The following is a 14,940-nucleotide window of genomic DNA, read 5'->3' on the forward strand; positions in this document are numbered from 1 at the left end:
GTTGTGACTATAACAACCAAGATGAAGAAGTCAGTCCGACAATCTCAATAAACAATTAATTAATTTCAAACTTGCCAAAAAAGAATAAATCAAATAAAATTTATTTAATAAAAAAATACATAGTGCAGCAAGCCATGTAAAGAGACAGGCAGAAGTTATATACATCTACAAATAGTTGGGATGTTTGTCCAAGGCCGCCTTAGACATGAACATGGTAGTCATTGTCATGACCTTCTCTGGCAGGTTGTTCCACAGAGAAGGAACGCGGACAGGGAAAGCCTTATCTATTGAGCAGAAAACGCCGGTGGTAATCTTTTGTGAGTGACTGCTGAGACCACGAATTGGTGCTGGGGTGAAAAACTCCTTAAAGGTTAATTTTAAATTTCTATTGATTATGTAGTGTGCTAGAATCAAGTCTCCTCCTCACATCCTCCATTGTTCAAGTGAGAATAAATTTAGTCTTTGGAACCGTTCTTTATAGGTAAGTATGAAGAGTTCTGTCATCATTCAGGTTTCCAACTGTTGAACACGCTGCAGGTGCATGGTATCTTTTTGTATTTAAGGATTTGTTGTTTAGATGGACTACTCAAATATTGGTCGTACCAAAGATTAAAGCATTTTTTTCTACCCTAAACAAGATGTATTGCCACTTGTATGCAAGGGGCTGCTATTTGAGATCATGCCTACAGTGGATTATGTGGGGAGTTGAGCTGTAAAATATCTGTTTGCACTACATTTAAACTTCTGCTTGTTAGTACAGTCAGGGAAGCATTAAACAGGGAGGAAATTCCAAAGTCTAGCAGTTCGATGAAAAAAACTATTAGAGTAGAAAACTTTCTGGCATCTAAGGACCTCAATAGTGAAGGAGTGGGTCTTTACTGCTTATCGGATTAATCGAAAATATGTATGTTGAGGTGGCACAAGCGCTATGAGTTTATCAGAGCACATCCCATTAAAGTGCTCGTAATACAGGCAGAGGGATGCAACATCGTGGCGATAGAACGGAGGTTGGAGCTTGATTGATAGTGTAGATTTGTGACTCTTTTTTAGACCCTGTCTAAAAGCGAGAGACTAGTGGTAAGTGCAGCAACTCAGATGTGGAAACAATACTCCATGCATGGGCGAATGGTGGCTTTTTTTCTTTCTTTTTTTTATTCATGTTAACGCCCTAACAAAGCATATTGTAAGGGACTACTGTTTGGAACCATGCCTAGGAAAGAGTAACAAGATGTCGGTTTACATTACATTTAAATTTCTGCATATCAGTAAAGCCAGGGAAGCAGGTAGTAGGAAGGGAATTCCAAAGTCTAACTGTTCGAGGGAAGAAATTATTAGACTAGAAAGCTTGCTGGCATTTAGGGACTTCAACAGAGAAAGGGTGTAGTTTTGTTGCTAAGCAGGGTTGTCGGGGATATGTACTTTGAGGGGACACAAGTGTAACGAGTTCATCAGAGAACATTCCATTGAGATATTTGTAAAACAGGCACACAGATGCAACGTTGTGGCGATGGGACAGGCTTTGTAGAGATATGGGAAACTCTCAGGTGTGAGTAAAACTACCAACAATCTTGTCATTCACCACACGTTTAATCAAAGCAGATAAAAGATGTACACCGTTCGAAATAGTCGTCGGAATATCAATGGCACCATGAGAACAGTTTTGCATCGAAACCATTCAAATAGATTTTTAATTGGACTTTAAACAAAGAATGAAGTATATTGTTTTAACACCTACAAGGCGATAACAAGGAAATATTTGTATACACCAAAATAATCTTCAGAACTGTGAATATATTTTCATACGAAATGATACGGTAAAGACGCTTCTTTGTTCTTCCTACTCACGCCCATTTGCTGTAGTCGACATAAAACCGAAAGGCCTTATTACAATAAAAAAAAAAAAGCGTTCAAAAAGTACAGTTTGAAATCGAGTCAACGGAAAACTCTGGGAATTATTTATTGACTCTGCCGACGCACAATCATCACTAGAAAGTCGGCTAGACAAGTAAATTACGCAAACCACATGAAAACACGAATTAGAAATGATGCATTATACATTAAAATGCTATGTTTCTAAGTCAATAGCGGTGATTGACTAATTATGTCCGACAAATTAAGACACGACAAATATACGACAAAGTACAACAATTGCTTCCGCCGATTCTATATTTGTGTGATGTTTAGGCACGTCATTCGAACAACCTAGGATTCTTATATCAAGAACAAAGAGTAACCGATTTTAATTTAAACGGGCTGATATACTTTTTTATTTCTCTAACAATCGTTCTAAAAAATAAACATTTTTTTCTTTAGACTGACGGACTAAGATTTGGGAAAGTTAAATCATTTGTTGTTGGTATATTTACTTTCTTTATCATTTTTTGGTAAACATTTACTATAAAAACATTTACTATAAAAAACATTTATTGTAAAAGCACACATTTGTTATAAAAACAAATAATTACTATAAAAACATTTACTGTATAAACAAATATTTGTTATAAAAACAAATATTTACTATAAAAATATTTCCTATAAAAACAAACATTTACTATAAAACTATTTACTATAAAAAGAAATATTTACCATAAAACTATTTACTATAAAAAGAAATATTTACTATAAAACTATTTACTCTAAAAACATTCACAGTATAAACAAATATTTGTTGTAAAAAATATTTGTTTATAAAAATATTTACTATAAAAATATTTCCTATAAAAACAAACATTTACTATAAAAGTATTTACTATAAAAACAAATATTTACTATAAAACTATTTACTATGAAAACAAATATTTACTATAAAACTATTTACTATAAAAACAAATATTTACTATAAAACTATTTACTATAAAAACAAATATTTACTATAAAAATATTTACTATAGAATCAAACATTTACTATACAAACCACTATTTACTATAAAAACAAATATTTACTATAAAAACATTCCTGTAAATACAAACATTTACTATAAAAACAAATATTTACTAGAAAAACAAGTATTTACTATGAAACTATTTACTATAAAAAGAAATATTTACTATAAAACTATTTACTATGAAAATATTTACTATAAGAACAAACATTTGCTATAAAAAAATATTTACTATAAAAACAAATATTTACTATAAAATAAATATTTACTATACAACCAATATTTACTATAAAAACTAATATTTACTATAAAAACAAAAATTTACTATAAAAACAAATATTTATTATAAAAACAAACATTTATCATAAAAACAAATATTTATTATAAAAACAAATATTTATTATAAAAAACAAGCATTTACTATAAAAACAAATATTCACTATAAAAGTGTTTACTATAAAAATTACTATAAAACAAACATTTACTATAAAAACAAATACTTATAAAAACAAACGTTTACTATAAAAACTAATATTTATTATAAAAACAAATATTTACTGTGAAAATATTTACCATAAAAACAAACATTTACTATAAAAACAAATATTTATTATAAAAACAAATATTTATTATAAAAAACAAGAATTTACTATAAAAACAAATATTCACTATAAAAGTGTTTACTATAAAAATTACTATAAAAACAAACATTTACTATAAAAACAAATATTTATTATAAAAACAAACATTTACTATAAAAACAAATATTTATTATAAAAACAAATATTTACTATAAAAACAGATATTCACTATAAAAGTGTTTACTATAAAAATTACTATAAAAACAAACATTTACTATAAAAACAAATATTTATTATAAAAACAAACATTTACTATAAAAACAAATATTTATTATAAAAACAAATATTTACTGTGAAAATATTTACAATAAAAAAAACATGTACTATAAAAACCAATATTTATTATAAAAACGAATATTTCCTATAAAATATTTACTTAAAAAAAAACGTTCACTACATAAAAATAAACATTTAGGATAAAAATCAGAGAACAAATATTATTTTCTTCTAAGTTAAGGGAACTTTTTCTTTTTAAGTTTGATTCGTATTTTTTAAAATATTTTTTATAAGTTTGAAAAAAAAGTTGTTTATTTTTTTTGCAAAGATTTGATCAAAAAAGAAAAAACAATTTATCAGGCCTTGATTTGTGGTTTCTAAATATTACACTAAACCAGCAGAAGCAGTTGCCGTGCTTTGTCGTATATTTATCGTGCCTTAATCTGTCGTATATAATCTGCAAAAACAGTCAATAATATTTTGTGAGTGCCTGTTGAGACCGGAAAACGGTGATGAGGTGAAAAGTTAGTTTTAAATTCCTGTTGATTATGTTGTATACTAGAATCAAGTTTCCTTCGCATCCCTTGTTGTTCAAGTACAACAAGCCATGTTAAGGGACAGTTTTTTTTGTTTGCCTTCTAATAATTTGCTTAGCATAGACTGAAATTGAAACCCCTTGTCTGTAGTTATTATTGACGGATAACTGAAAAGAATTATTCTTTCATACAGGATGCTTTTTGAAAATCTATATATCTATAAAAGTAAGAATGTGTGCATGTGTGTAAGAACATTCTCAACCTATACATAAACAGTTGACAAACAAATAAAAATCAGATTACCCCCAATTTTTCCATTTTGACCCCCTAACGTCCCTTTTTTCCGGATGAAGACCAAAACTCTATTTCAAACTGAATCGAAATAGTCAGAAGGAAATGTTATCTTAAACTATGCGTGACAAGCGAAAACGCTATTCAAAACTTGAGCTTGGAAGACCAAAAATTAATCCCAAACTTTTAGGTACATATTCTCAATCATTGTCACAAGCAAGACAGTAGTTTTCGTAAACTTTGATCGCAGATTTTTTTGTTATTTAGATTTATCAAAGTAACAAACGTTACAGATTTAAAAACTCATCGAGTGTTGATCTCATTCAACTTATATTCGAAACTATTGTCACAACAGCGACACCAGTTTTCAAAAAGTCCAAATTCAAAATGTTTAAACAATCCGATACAAGTTTTAGCTACATATAGCTAAAATTTTACTACATAGTCATGTATGTATAGCTAAAAATTTAACTACATATTCATATATAGCTAAAATTTAGGTACATATTCATGTGTAGCTAAACATTTAGCTACATATTCATATGTAGTTAAAAATTTAGCTACATATTCATATATAGCTAAAAATTTAGCTACATATTCATATATAGCTAAAATTTAGCTACATATTCATATATAGCTAACATTTAGCTACATATTCATATATAGCTAACATTTACCTACATATTAATATATAGATAAATTTAGCTACATATTCATATTTTATGTAGTTAAAAATTTAGCTACATATTCATATATAGCTAAAATTTAGCTACATATTCATATATAGCTAAAAATTTAGCTACATATTCATATATAGCTAAAAATGTAACTACATATTCATATATAGCTAAAATTTAGCTACATATTCATATATAGCTAAAAATTTAGCTGCATATTCATATATAGCTAAAAATGTAACTACATATTCATATATAGCTAAAATTTAGCTACATATTCATATATAGCTAAAAATTTAGCTACATATTCATATATAGCTAAAAATTTAACTACATATTCATATATAGCTAAAATTAGCTACATATTCATATATAGCTAAAATTGAACTACATATTCATGTATAGCTTAAATACGATTCTTCAATCAAAATTTCGTTTGATATTTTTCTCCACTTTTCAAACTTTGAGTTGTGCTAATAAAACAACAAAACGAAATGAGTGGAAGAGCAATCAACAAGCTGACGATGTAGTTCTGATTGCAACATAAATGCAGGAACTACATGACTTAACCAACATGGTAAAAGTTGCCAACAAAGCAGCAGGACTCTTCCTTAACGTCAGCAAAACAAAGGTAATTAAACTAACGTAGGCACCAAACGATGAAAACCTAATTGTGGGCAATCAAAATGTTGAAAATGTAGAAGTAAGATGACGTATTGCAACGGTAAAGACAGCAACGATTGTGCTAATCAATATCTGGAAAGACAGATCCATTTCACAATGCACAAAAATCACTCCTGCAAGATTTGGTATTCTCAATAGCAATATACGGAACAGAATGTTCGGTCTTGGAGAAAATCGACAAAAGGAAAATTGCTGCCTTTAAATTGTGGTGCTATCGTAGATTTCTTCGTGTAAGCTAAGTGGACAAACCTACAAACGAATAGGTTCTGGTGCAGATTGGACATGCCGAAGACTTTTGGACAACATCAATGACAAGAAATTGCAATTTTGGGGACATGTGGCCAGAATAGACGGTCAAATAAAAGATCTGTTCTTTGGTACAACTCTTGGCAAAAGAGGACGTAGAAGACCAATAACAAGAACGTTAGACAACGTGAAGGACATTGTGGACATTGGCATAGCTCTGTTTGCGCAGAATGGCGAAGAACCAGAGTCAATGGTGATGATTTGTAAAGAGCGCCATGGCTGGTCAGTAATGGCCATTTTCGTCCAAGAGAGATAGATAGAGAGAGAGAGAGAGAGAGAGAGAGAGAGAGAGAGAGAGAGAGAGAGAGAGAGAGAGAGAGAGAGAGAGCAAAACAACATCTTGTTTTGTGCAACTGACCATGATCTGGTTTTTAAACCTCGTATTTTTCTTGTTTTTTAATTGCTGCATTTGATGAAAATAGGCGCCCAGAATCTTTTTTATCATTACCTTATGGCTAACTCAGATTGGTCTCTGTAATGACTAGAATATCACTTCCAGAGGCATGATGGTTTATGCCGTTGTTTATCTCTTCTTGCCAAGTGTATGATGAGTCCTTTTTATCATATGTGCTGATCTGCCAGTATGCATTCTTGATTTTATTCATATTTAATACGAGTTTCTCATTGTTCACGACTCTTTATTTGTTATTAAAAGTGATCTTCTGTCAATAGAGGGGATATCCCGTCCGCAACCGGAGGGTGTATTGGATTGATTGATTAGATAGCACACTTTAAAAAAATATTTGGTTAAGGTTTACTTCAAATGAGAAATATCCTCACGTCAGTATCTGTGACAAATCCCTATACAGAGAGACCGAAGTAACCGGATGGGTAAGATTGTCTAGTAGGTATTCAAGTCCCTCATAGAGAATAGACTTAAGCGTGAAAAATTAAGGTACTGACCCAGAACCTGGCCCCAGGTCGCATCGGCATCTTCCGGCAGTTTATGGTAAGCAGCCGTCAAAAGCTATCCGAGAAGCCAACAGCAATCAGCAGACGATTTTTTCGTTAATAGGAAAAAAACCCTACTTATCTAATACTATTACTGAAAACGAAAGCTGACAATTATGTTTATTTCCATGAAGAATGGCTTCATCGTTGCAAAAAACAAGAAATAAATATATATATTATTTTATTGAAATTTTTCTTGTAAAAATTTCCACGAATAAGAAGAAAAATAACTTATGTTTATCCGTATAATTTTGTTAATTTTTATTGTATACTTTTCAATAATGTCCTTTTCTTATATTTTATTTTAAATATTGCTTCAAAATAGAAATACTGAAGAACAATAAAGTAAAGAAACTAATTTGCTTTGTCACCGCTTCCGGTAGCACTACGCCGGAAATTAGGAAGTACGTTAGTTGACTGTTAAAAAAAAATTGTGGAAAGTCTTATCTTTTTGTATTACATTTTTTTTTCAGTGTTTGGAATTAATAGTCCCCCAGCCAGCCTGAATGATCGGCCCATCATCGGCCCATTACATAACCAACGATCAGCCGACAAACACTGTAATGGGCCGATGATGGGCCGATCATTCAGGCTGGCTGGGCCGGCAGTTTTCGCGTTGGCGTTTTTTTTTTTTTTGGTCAACTTATCTGACTGATTACCGTAAACTGCCGGAAGTTGGGTCAGGTTCTGGATCAGTACCCAAATTAAATAACTTTAAAATCCTTGAGTCAATGCAAATCAACTTTATGTATCTGTAGAGAACGGTTATCGCGATCGATAACTTTCATAACGTTTAACTGCGTATTTTGAACAAATGTCCAGATTTATTGGGAAAATGCTATCTCTTTATTTTATTTACTATATTTTTGGTAATTTACTTATGGTAGAATAGTCTTTCCCTGGTGTATCGTAGGCCATTGACAATCATTAATCATCATGATCGCTACTACCTGATTTGTTCAATGTTTTTTTTTTTACATAGATCAAAGAAAAAGAAATGAAGTTTTTCTACTTCCCCACGATATATATATATATATATATATATATATATATATATATATATATATATATATATATATAGGCTCCTTACCGCGGGGGGTTACGATTCAGCCACTCTGATGAGTCGTAGACGACGAAACACATATCAGTGGATAATGAGATTTTAAAAACAATATATATATATATATATATATATATATATATATATATATATATATATATATATATATATATATACCGCTCCTCATATGGGGGTACCAAATTGGTTAAAGGGAAAATTATTTCCAACTCGCATTTAGGTAAAAATGCACTTTCGTAAATAATTGAATTCATTCAAGACGTATTGCAAAAACAAAAACATATGACATCAAAGTAAATCGCCATATATCCAAATCGTCGTGGACGAGCGGTAAGAGTTTAGGCTCCTGACCGCGGTGTCCCGATTCCGAATTTCGCTAGATTCAGCCACTCTGATGAGCTGTAGACGACGAAACACATGTCAGTGGATAATTATATATATATATATATATATATATATATATATATATATATAATTATTAAAGAGTGCTCAATGCAGGGCAGAGCTGGTATATAGTACGAACTCCATTGAAACATGTACACACATATGTAACCAATAATGTATGTATAATAAACAGAATATAATACATGTCTCTCTCTCTCTCTCTCTCTCTCTCTATATATATATATATATATATATATATATATATATGTGTGTGTGTGTGTGTGTGTGTGTGTGTGTGTGTGTGTTATATGCAGATACTAAAAAATATTATTGTAATAATTATGCCAGTCCCTTTAAGAAACTTGGTTCTTATTGTTGAGCACTTTAACATTGAAACAGAAAGTCGATCACTTAAGCTCGCATGCATAGGTTATGATGTTATAAGCATTGGATCACTATGGCCGAATGTTATGACATTTAAAAAATAAATGTTAAATTTTCAACGATATCTCTGGCAGTTGAGATTGGCCGTGAGGTTTCTTCCTTGCTAATGGAGTCAGAGATGACTTCGTGGCCGGGTTCGAATCTCCAACCGGTAGTAATCGTGTCATCGTGCACTGATAATTCCCGAAAGGATGAAATACTAGCGTCTGTAGGTATGACAAAAATCTATATTTAAAATTTCATGATGTTGACCATCTTACAATTTATTCCTTTAAATACGTTGCCATGCACAATTCCTGACAGCACCTGTTTTGTAGCGCAAACTCATTCATTTAATTTTAAACAGGTGCTGTCGAGAATTGTGAATGTGTGTTTGTCTAAGCAATATTTGCAACTAGAAAGGCCGAATTAGTAAATTAGTAAGAAATAAAAATGTAACAGAAAACTGACGTAAAAAAAGTCATATAACGCGTGATCCTTGATTTTCGAAGAGACAAGACATAAACATAGGTTGAAGAGAGCCCAAGAGGGGCGATCAATTGAAGTCGCCTTTGTTCAGATTTGAAACCGACGGTACCGATGTTATTCTGATCTTCAGTAATGTCTATAATCTGCAATTTGTCATGGTCTTTTCCACTTTGTATTTGGTACTTGAATTGAAAACAACTTATAAAAATCTATTGTAGTTCTTTGTTTAAAGTATATATTTCGTTGCCTGGTATGGCCCTTATAAGCATTTCTCTAAGTAGATTTTGGGAGACAAAAACTTCCGAGTCAATCCGACTAAAATTTTAGGCACACGTTGTTACAATCGGTGCACACATTAAAACAAAAATTGGGGGGGGGGTGTAGTTTGAAAAATATTAACATTGAAAACATCCTAAGCGTGAAAAATGAAATAAATTTAACATACAGAGAGAGAGAGAGAGAGAGAGAGAGAGAGAGAGAGAGAGAGAGAGAGAGAGAGAGAAAGAGAGCACCGAAAAGCTGTGATACAACGAAATAGTCCCTCTGTAGATGATGTAAGCCCCCTCCCGTCGAAAATGATTTCACAAACTGCTTGCTTAACGCAACGCGAAGCTCTTTCAGCGTAAATAAACAAACAAATCAACCACTGTAAAAGCATCGGTCAAATGTTTATATAAAAGTACATATGAGGAGATCGTTTACGGGCATCGATCCCATGGGCCATATATATATATATATATATATATATATATATATATATATATATATATATATATATATATAGCCAGTAGAGTTTAGTTTCCTAGAAGTACATCCAATGAAACAACATGTGTCTACCAAAAGAGTGCTCAATGAGTGAACAGAGCAGGTATATTAAATTTATTTATACAAACATTAACAACGCGGGTGATTACAGAAACATGTATGCACATATGTAGCATTAATGTTTGTATAAATAAATTTAATATATATATATATATATATTTCTGTAGAAATATATTTTCTTATTATATATCAATCCTTGCATAAGAAACTCAATATAATTGCAGAGCAATATATAGAATAAACGACAAAAAGTTATATTCCAAAATTCATGACGTTGACCCTTTTATAATTTATTCCTTTAAATCAGTTGATTTATACAATTCTTGACAGTATCTGTTTCGTAGCGCAAAATCAATCACTTAATTATTATATTAATTAGTGAATCTATTATGCCTTTAACTCATCAGAAGAAATAGCAGCAATCAATCCGTCAAAATGAAATTAAAATGTGATTTTACATGGTAAAAATCCGAAAATTGGAAGAGAAGTTGCAGTTACCTTTATATATTTCCATTACGCCATATTGAATTTTTATCAAAGTCATCAAACCCAACTATTGGTACCAACAATTTTAATTAATTTATGAATCTTCTACCAAAATGTTCTATTTAATAATTAGCAAATTTATTAATTCTAAGTTATGTAAATAATATCAACAAATTATAAACTATTGTACATGTTTGTATATACGAAATGTGAATATGGATGTCTATACGTTGTGAAAAATTAATCAATATAACTAAAGTTAATTTCGGAAGATTTGTTCCAAGGGAGGTAACTCTGCCGCACTTTGTTAAGTTAATTTAACTATGGACAATTAAGATATAAAAAGGGGTTTCGGAATATTTAAATCTTAACAAAACGTAAGTATAGTTCTTGAATTGTATTATTTAAAAAATTATAATTGTAAGGATTGATGTGTTTGATTGTAAATAGCTAATAGATTTGAATTATGTATGGTTTTCAATTTGGATCAATTAAATAAATGACTAAAATGATCAATCGTTTTCTTTTGTAGCTTAGTTTAGTTTCGTATATACAAACATGTATAATAGTTTATAATTTGTTGATATTATTTTCATAAACATGTATACATAACTTAGAATTAATAAATTTACTAATTATTAAATAGAACATTTTGGTAGAAGATTCATAAATGAATTAAAATTGTTAGTACGAATAGTTGGGTTTAATGGCTTTGATAACAATTCAATATGGCGAAATGAAAAAATATAAAGGTAACTACAGCTTCTCTTCCAATTTTCGGATTTTTACCATGTAAAATCACATTTCAATTCCTTTTGACGGATTGATTGTTGCTATTTCTTCTGATGAGTTAAGGGCATAATAGATTCACTAATTGATATAATAATTAAGTGATTGATTTTGCGTCAACTGATTTAAAGGAATAAATTATAAGATGGTCACTATTATGAATTTTGGAATATCACTTTTTGTCACTTATTCTCTCTTTCTTTCTTTCTTTCTCTCTCTCTCTCTCTCTCTCTCTCTCTCTATATATATATATATATATATATATATATATATATATATATATATAAAAGTACAGGGTGTCTAAAAGTCACTAAAAGATTGAAAATCTTTGTCATTTCATCATTAATGACTATTTTTCCTCTATTTCCAATATTTTACAAATAATATTTTGGAAATTAATTATGGATAAGCTTAGCATTGAACAACGTACGCAAGTTGTGAAATTGTTTTAATCATGGATCAATTGTTTTGACTGAATGAGCTTATCGACGGCATTTTTATGTAACAGATAGCCCCAAGTCACAATACAATTCGAAACATTGTGAAAGAGTCTATGTTAACAAACCCCAAACCCTGAAAGAATTGAAGGAAAACATCAGGAACAAAATAAGGGAGTTAAATCGCAATCCAGAGATTCTGCAATCTGCCATGAATAATGTTTTGGAAAAAGCACAAATTTGCGAAGCTGAAAATGGGCAACATTAAAAAGAAATTATTTTTCATAAATAAAGATTTTTTGAATTTTGCATTAAAAAAGAAAATCCCCAATGTCTTAGTCAGATTGTGTTAAATTACAGAAAGATATCGTCAAAAATAAAGAATCTATTTAAGTTAAAAACCCTTCGGTGACTTTTTGGACACCCTGTATATACACATGATAAGAGATGATAGATAGATACAGAAAGAAAAGAGAGAGAGGGGGAGAAGGCGGGTAGTGATAGATACGGAGAAACAAAGACAGAGAAAGAAAAGAGAGAATATATATATATATATATATATATATATATATATATATATATATATATTCTCTTTTTTAAAAGACAAAATGCGATCCAAGATGGCGCCATATATATATATATATATATATATATATATATATATATATATATATATATATATATATATATATATATATATATATATATATATTCTCTTTTTTAAAAGACAAAATGCGATCCAAGATGGCGCCATATATATATATATATATATATATATATATATATATATATATATATATATATATATATATATATATATATATATATATATATATATATATAAGGGTGCTATTTTTAAAAAGTAGGGTAACCAGTGAAATATAGTGAGGTTAATACACGAGTGTTCAATACGGAAGTAGAGCAAGTTACATTTTCAATTTGTCTTTACATAAGCAGCAATTTGTTGCTACACAGTCATGAGCATGTTTCGGTCTTCTAGTATTTAGCAACTAGAGACCTCTTCAGGCAACAACGCTTATTTTCGAAAGCGGAATTCTTAATAAAAAACGAAAAATTATATATCAACCTCTCCTAATCTCAGTTTTTCTGTCCCTAAAGAAAAAAAGAGAGAGATAAAAAGAGAGAAAAATAGAGATAGACAGATAGATAGACAGATAGATAGATAGATAGATAGATAGATAGATAGAGAGAGAGAGAGAGAGAGAGAGAGAGAGAGAGAGAGAGAGAGAGAGAGATAGATACATGCATACATACATACATACATTGGAAGGCTTCCTCCAGTCTTGGCAGACTATGGATACCCACTGTAAAGGTGCTTCCGCGTGAAAATTTTGTGGCAAGAGTTGCGCAATCTCCAACCATACCTCTCCTGAGTAGACATTGTTGAATACCAGAGGCAAGTGAAGGTTCAGGACGACTGGAAACAATGCCGAGATAAGCGGAAAGCACAGACAGCGCATAGAATTCCCAAATGGTCACTCATCTGGTATTAGCCAGGCTCAACGTTGCTAAACTTCGGTGATCTGACGAGAACCGGTGTGTCAACGTGATTATACCGTACACATACATACATACATACATACATACATACATAGAGAGAGACAAATAGGGCACAGGGAAAGAGAGAGAGAGAGAGAGAGTGAGAGAGAGAGAGAGAGAGAGAGAGAGAGAGAGAGAGAGAGAGATATGATAAAATTACTTACAGGGGAAAAAAGGGCCAATTATATTCTGTGGAGCTGTCTTATTCTTGTGCGCCCAGCTGGCTGCCACGAAACACAAGATCAACACGAATTTCATGACGTTGTTTACAAATTTGGAACGAAAAGACGAATTTGGAATAATTATAAGAAGAGACGGCAGTTTCGAAAATAACAATGGAAATGAGCTGCGTCGAAGGGTGATCTTTATATAAAGATGCTACAACAGTCGATGCACTTTCAACTAAACAGGATTGAGTACAAACGTTTCTAAATAAAGCTCCCTGGGAAGTTGCTCGGAATCTATAAATGGAAACAACACACACACACATATATATATATATATACGTAAGCAAATGACTACGAATGAATGACTAATGCAAATTATAACGCGCAATTAGCAAAATACTTACCTTGTTATTTAATTGTTGTCATGTGACGATCTTTAACGCTTATTCGTGCAGAGGATTGAACATATATATATATATATATATATATATATATATATATATATATATATATATATATATATATATATATATATTTTGTGTACAGAAAGTTGTTAGTTGAGACAGGTCATTGGTACCGTCGGTTTCAAGCCCGATAATAAGGCCCGTTTAAGGTATCCTTATCAAGCTCTCTTCAGCCAATATATTTTTCCTTTTAATTGAGCACTCTGCTGGAATTCTTTTTCCAAAAAAACTAATCATATATATATATATATATATATATATATATATATATATATATATATATATATATATATATCCGCACTTGTAATTTTTTCAAAACCTGCAAATTTAAGCTAAATTTAATGTAACTGTTTAAACAACTTATACCTCATTTTATTCGCCGTTTATTTCTCTATAATTTTACCTGTTCATATTTGACTTATAATTGAAATATTCTAGTGTCCACATCAATTTAAAAAATAGCTTCAAATTAAGAAGGCAAAATGAAAGTCCGCAGCAACAAATTCGCTTAAAACCAGCTTAAATTATCGCCCCAAATCAGTTTAAAATATCCACCAACAGGCAACAAAGCATCTCTAATCGTAATTGTTGTTGTTCCATTAATCCTATCTTCACGCAGGATAATGCTCCCATTCACACAGCTGGCAATGTCAA

General features: G+C 30.7%; 1 protein-coding gene across 2 annotated transcripts in view; it reads right to left on the minus strand.

Moving 5' to 3' along the window:
* LOC145245744 (uncharacterized) overlaps nucleotides 1–14,121 on the minus strand; it is a 73,811-nt gene extending 59,690 nt beyond the window's left edge. For both annotated transcript variants that reach the window (XM_080107342.1, XM_080107341.1), the window contains exon 1: nucleotides 13,820–14,121. In XM_080107342.1, coding sequence (XP_079963468.1) covers nucleotides 13,820–13,913 — 94 coding nt within the window. In that variant the 5' untranslated portion in view covers nucleotides 13,914–14,121. The remainder of the gene's footprint in view (nucleotides 1–13,819) is intronic.
* Nucleotides 14,122–14,940: the final 819 nt, after the last annotated feature.

Source organism: Euprymna scolopes, chromosome 23 (genome assembly GCF_053919585.1).
Source record: "Euprymna scolopes isolate OS-2025 chromosome 23, ASM5391958v1, whole genome shotgun sequence".
NCBI classification, from domain to species: Eukaryota; Metazoa; Mollusca; class Cephalopoda; order Sepiida; family Sepiolidae; genus Euprymna; species Euprymna scolopes.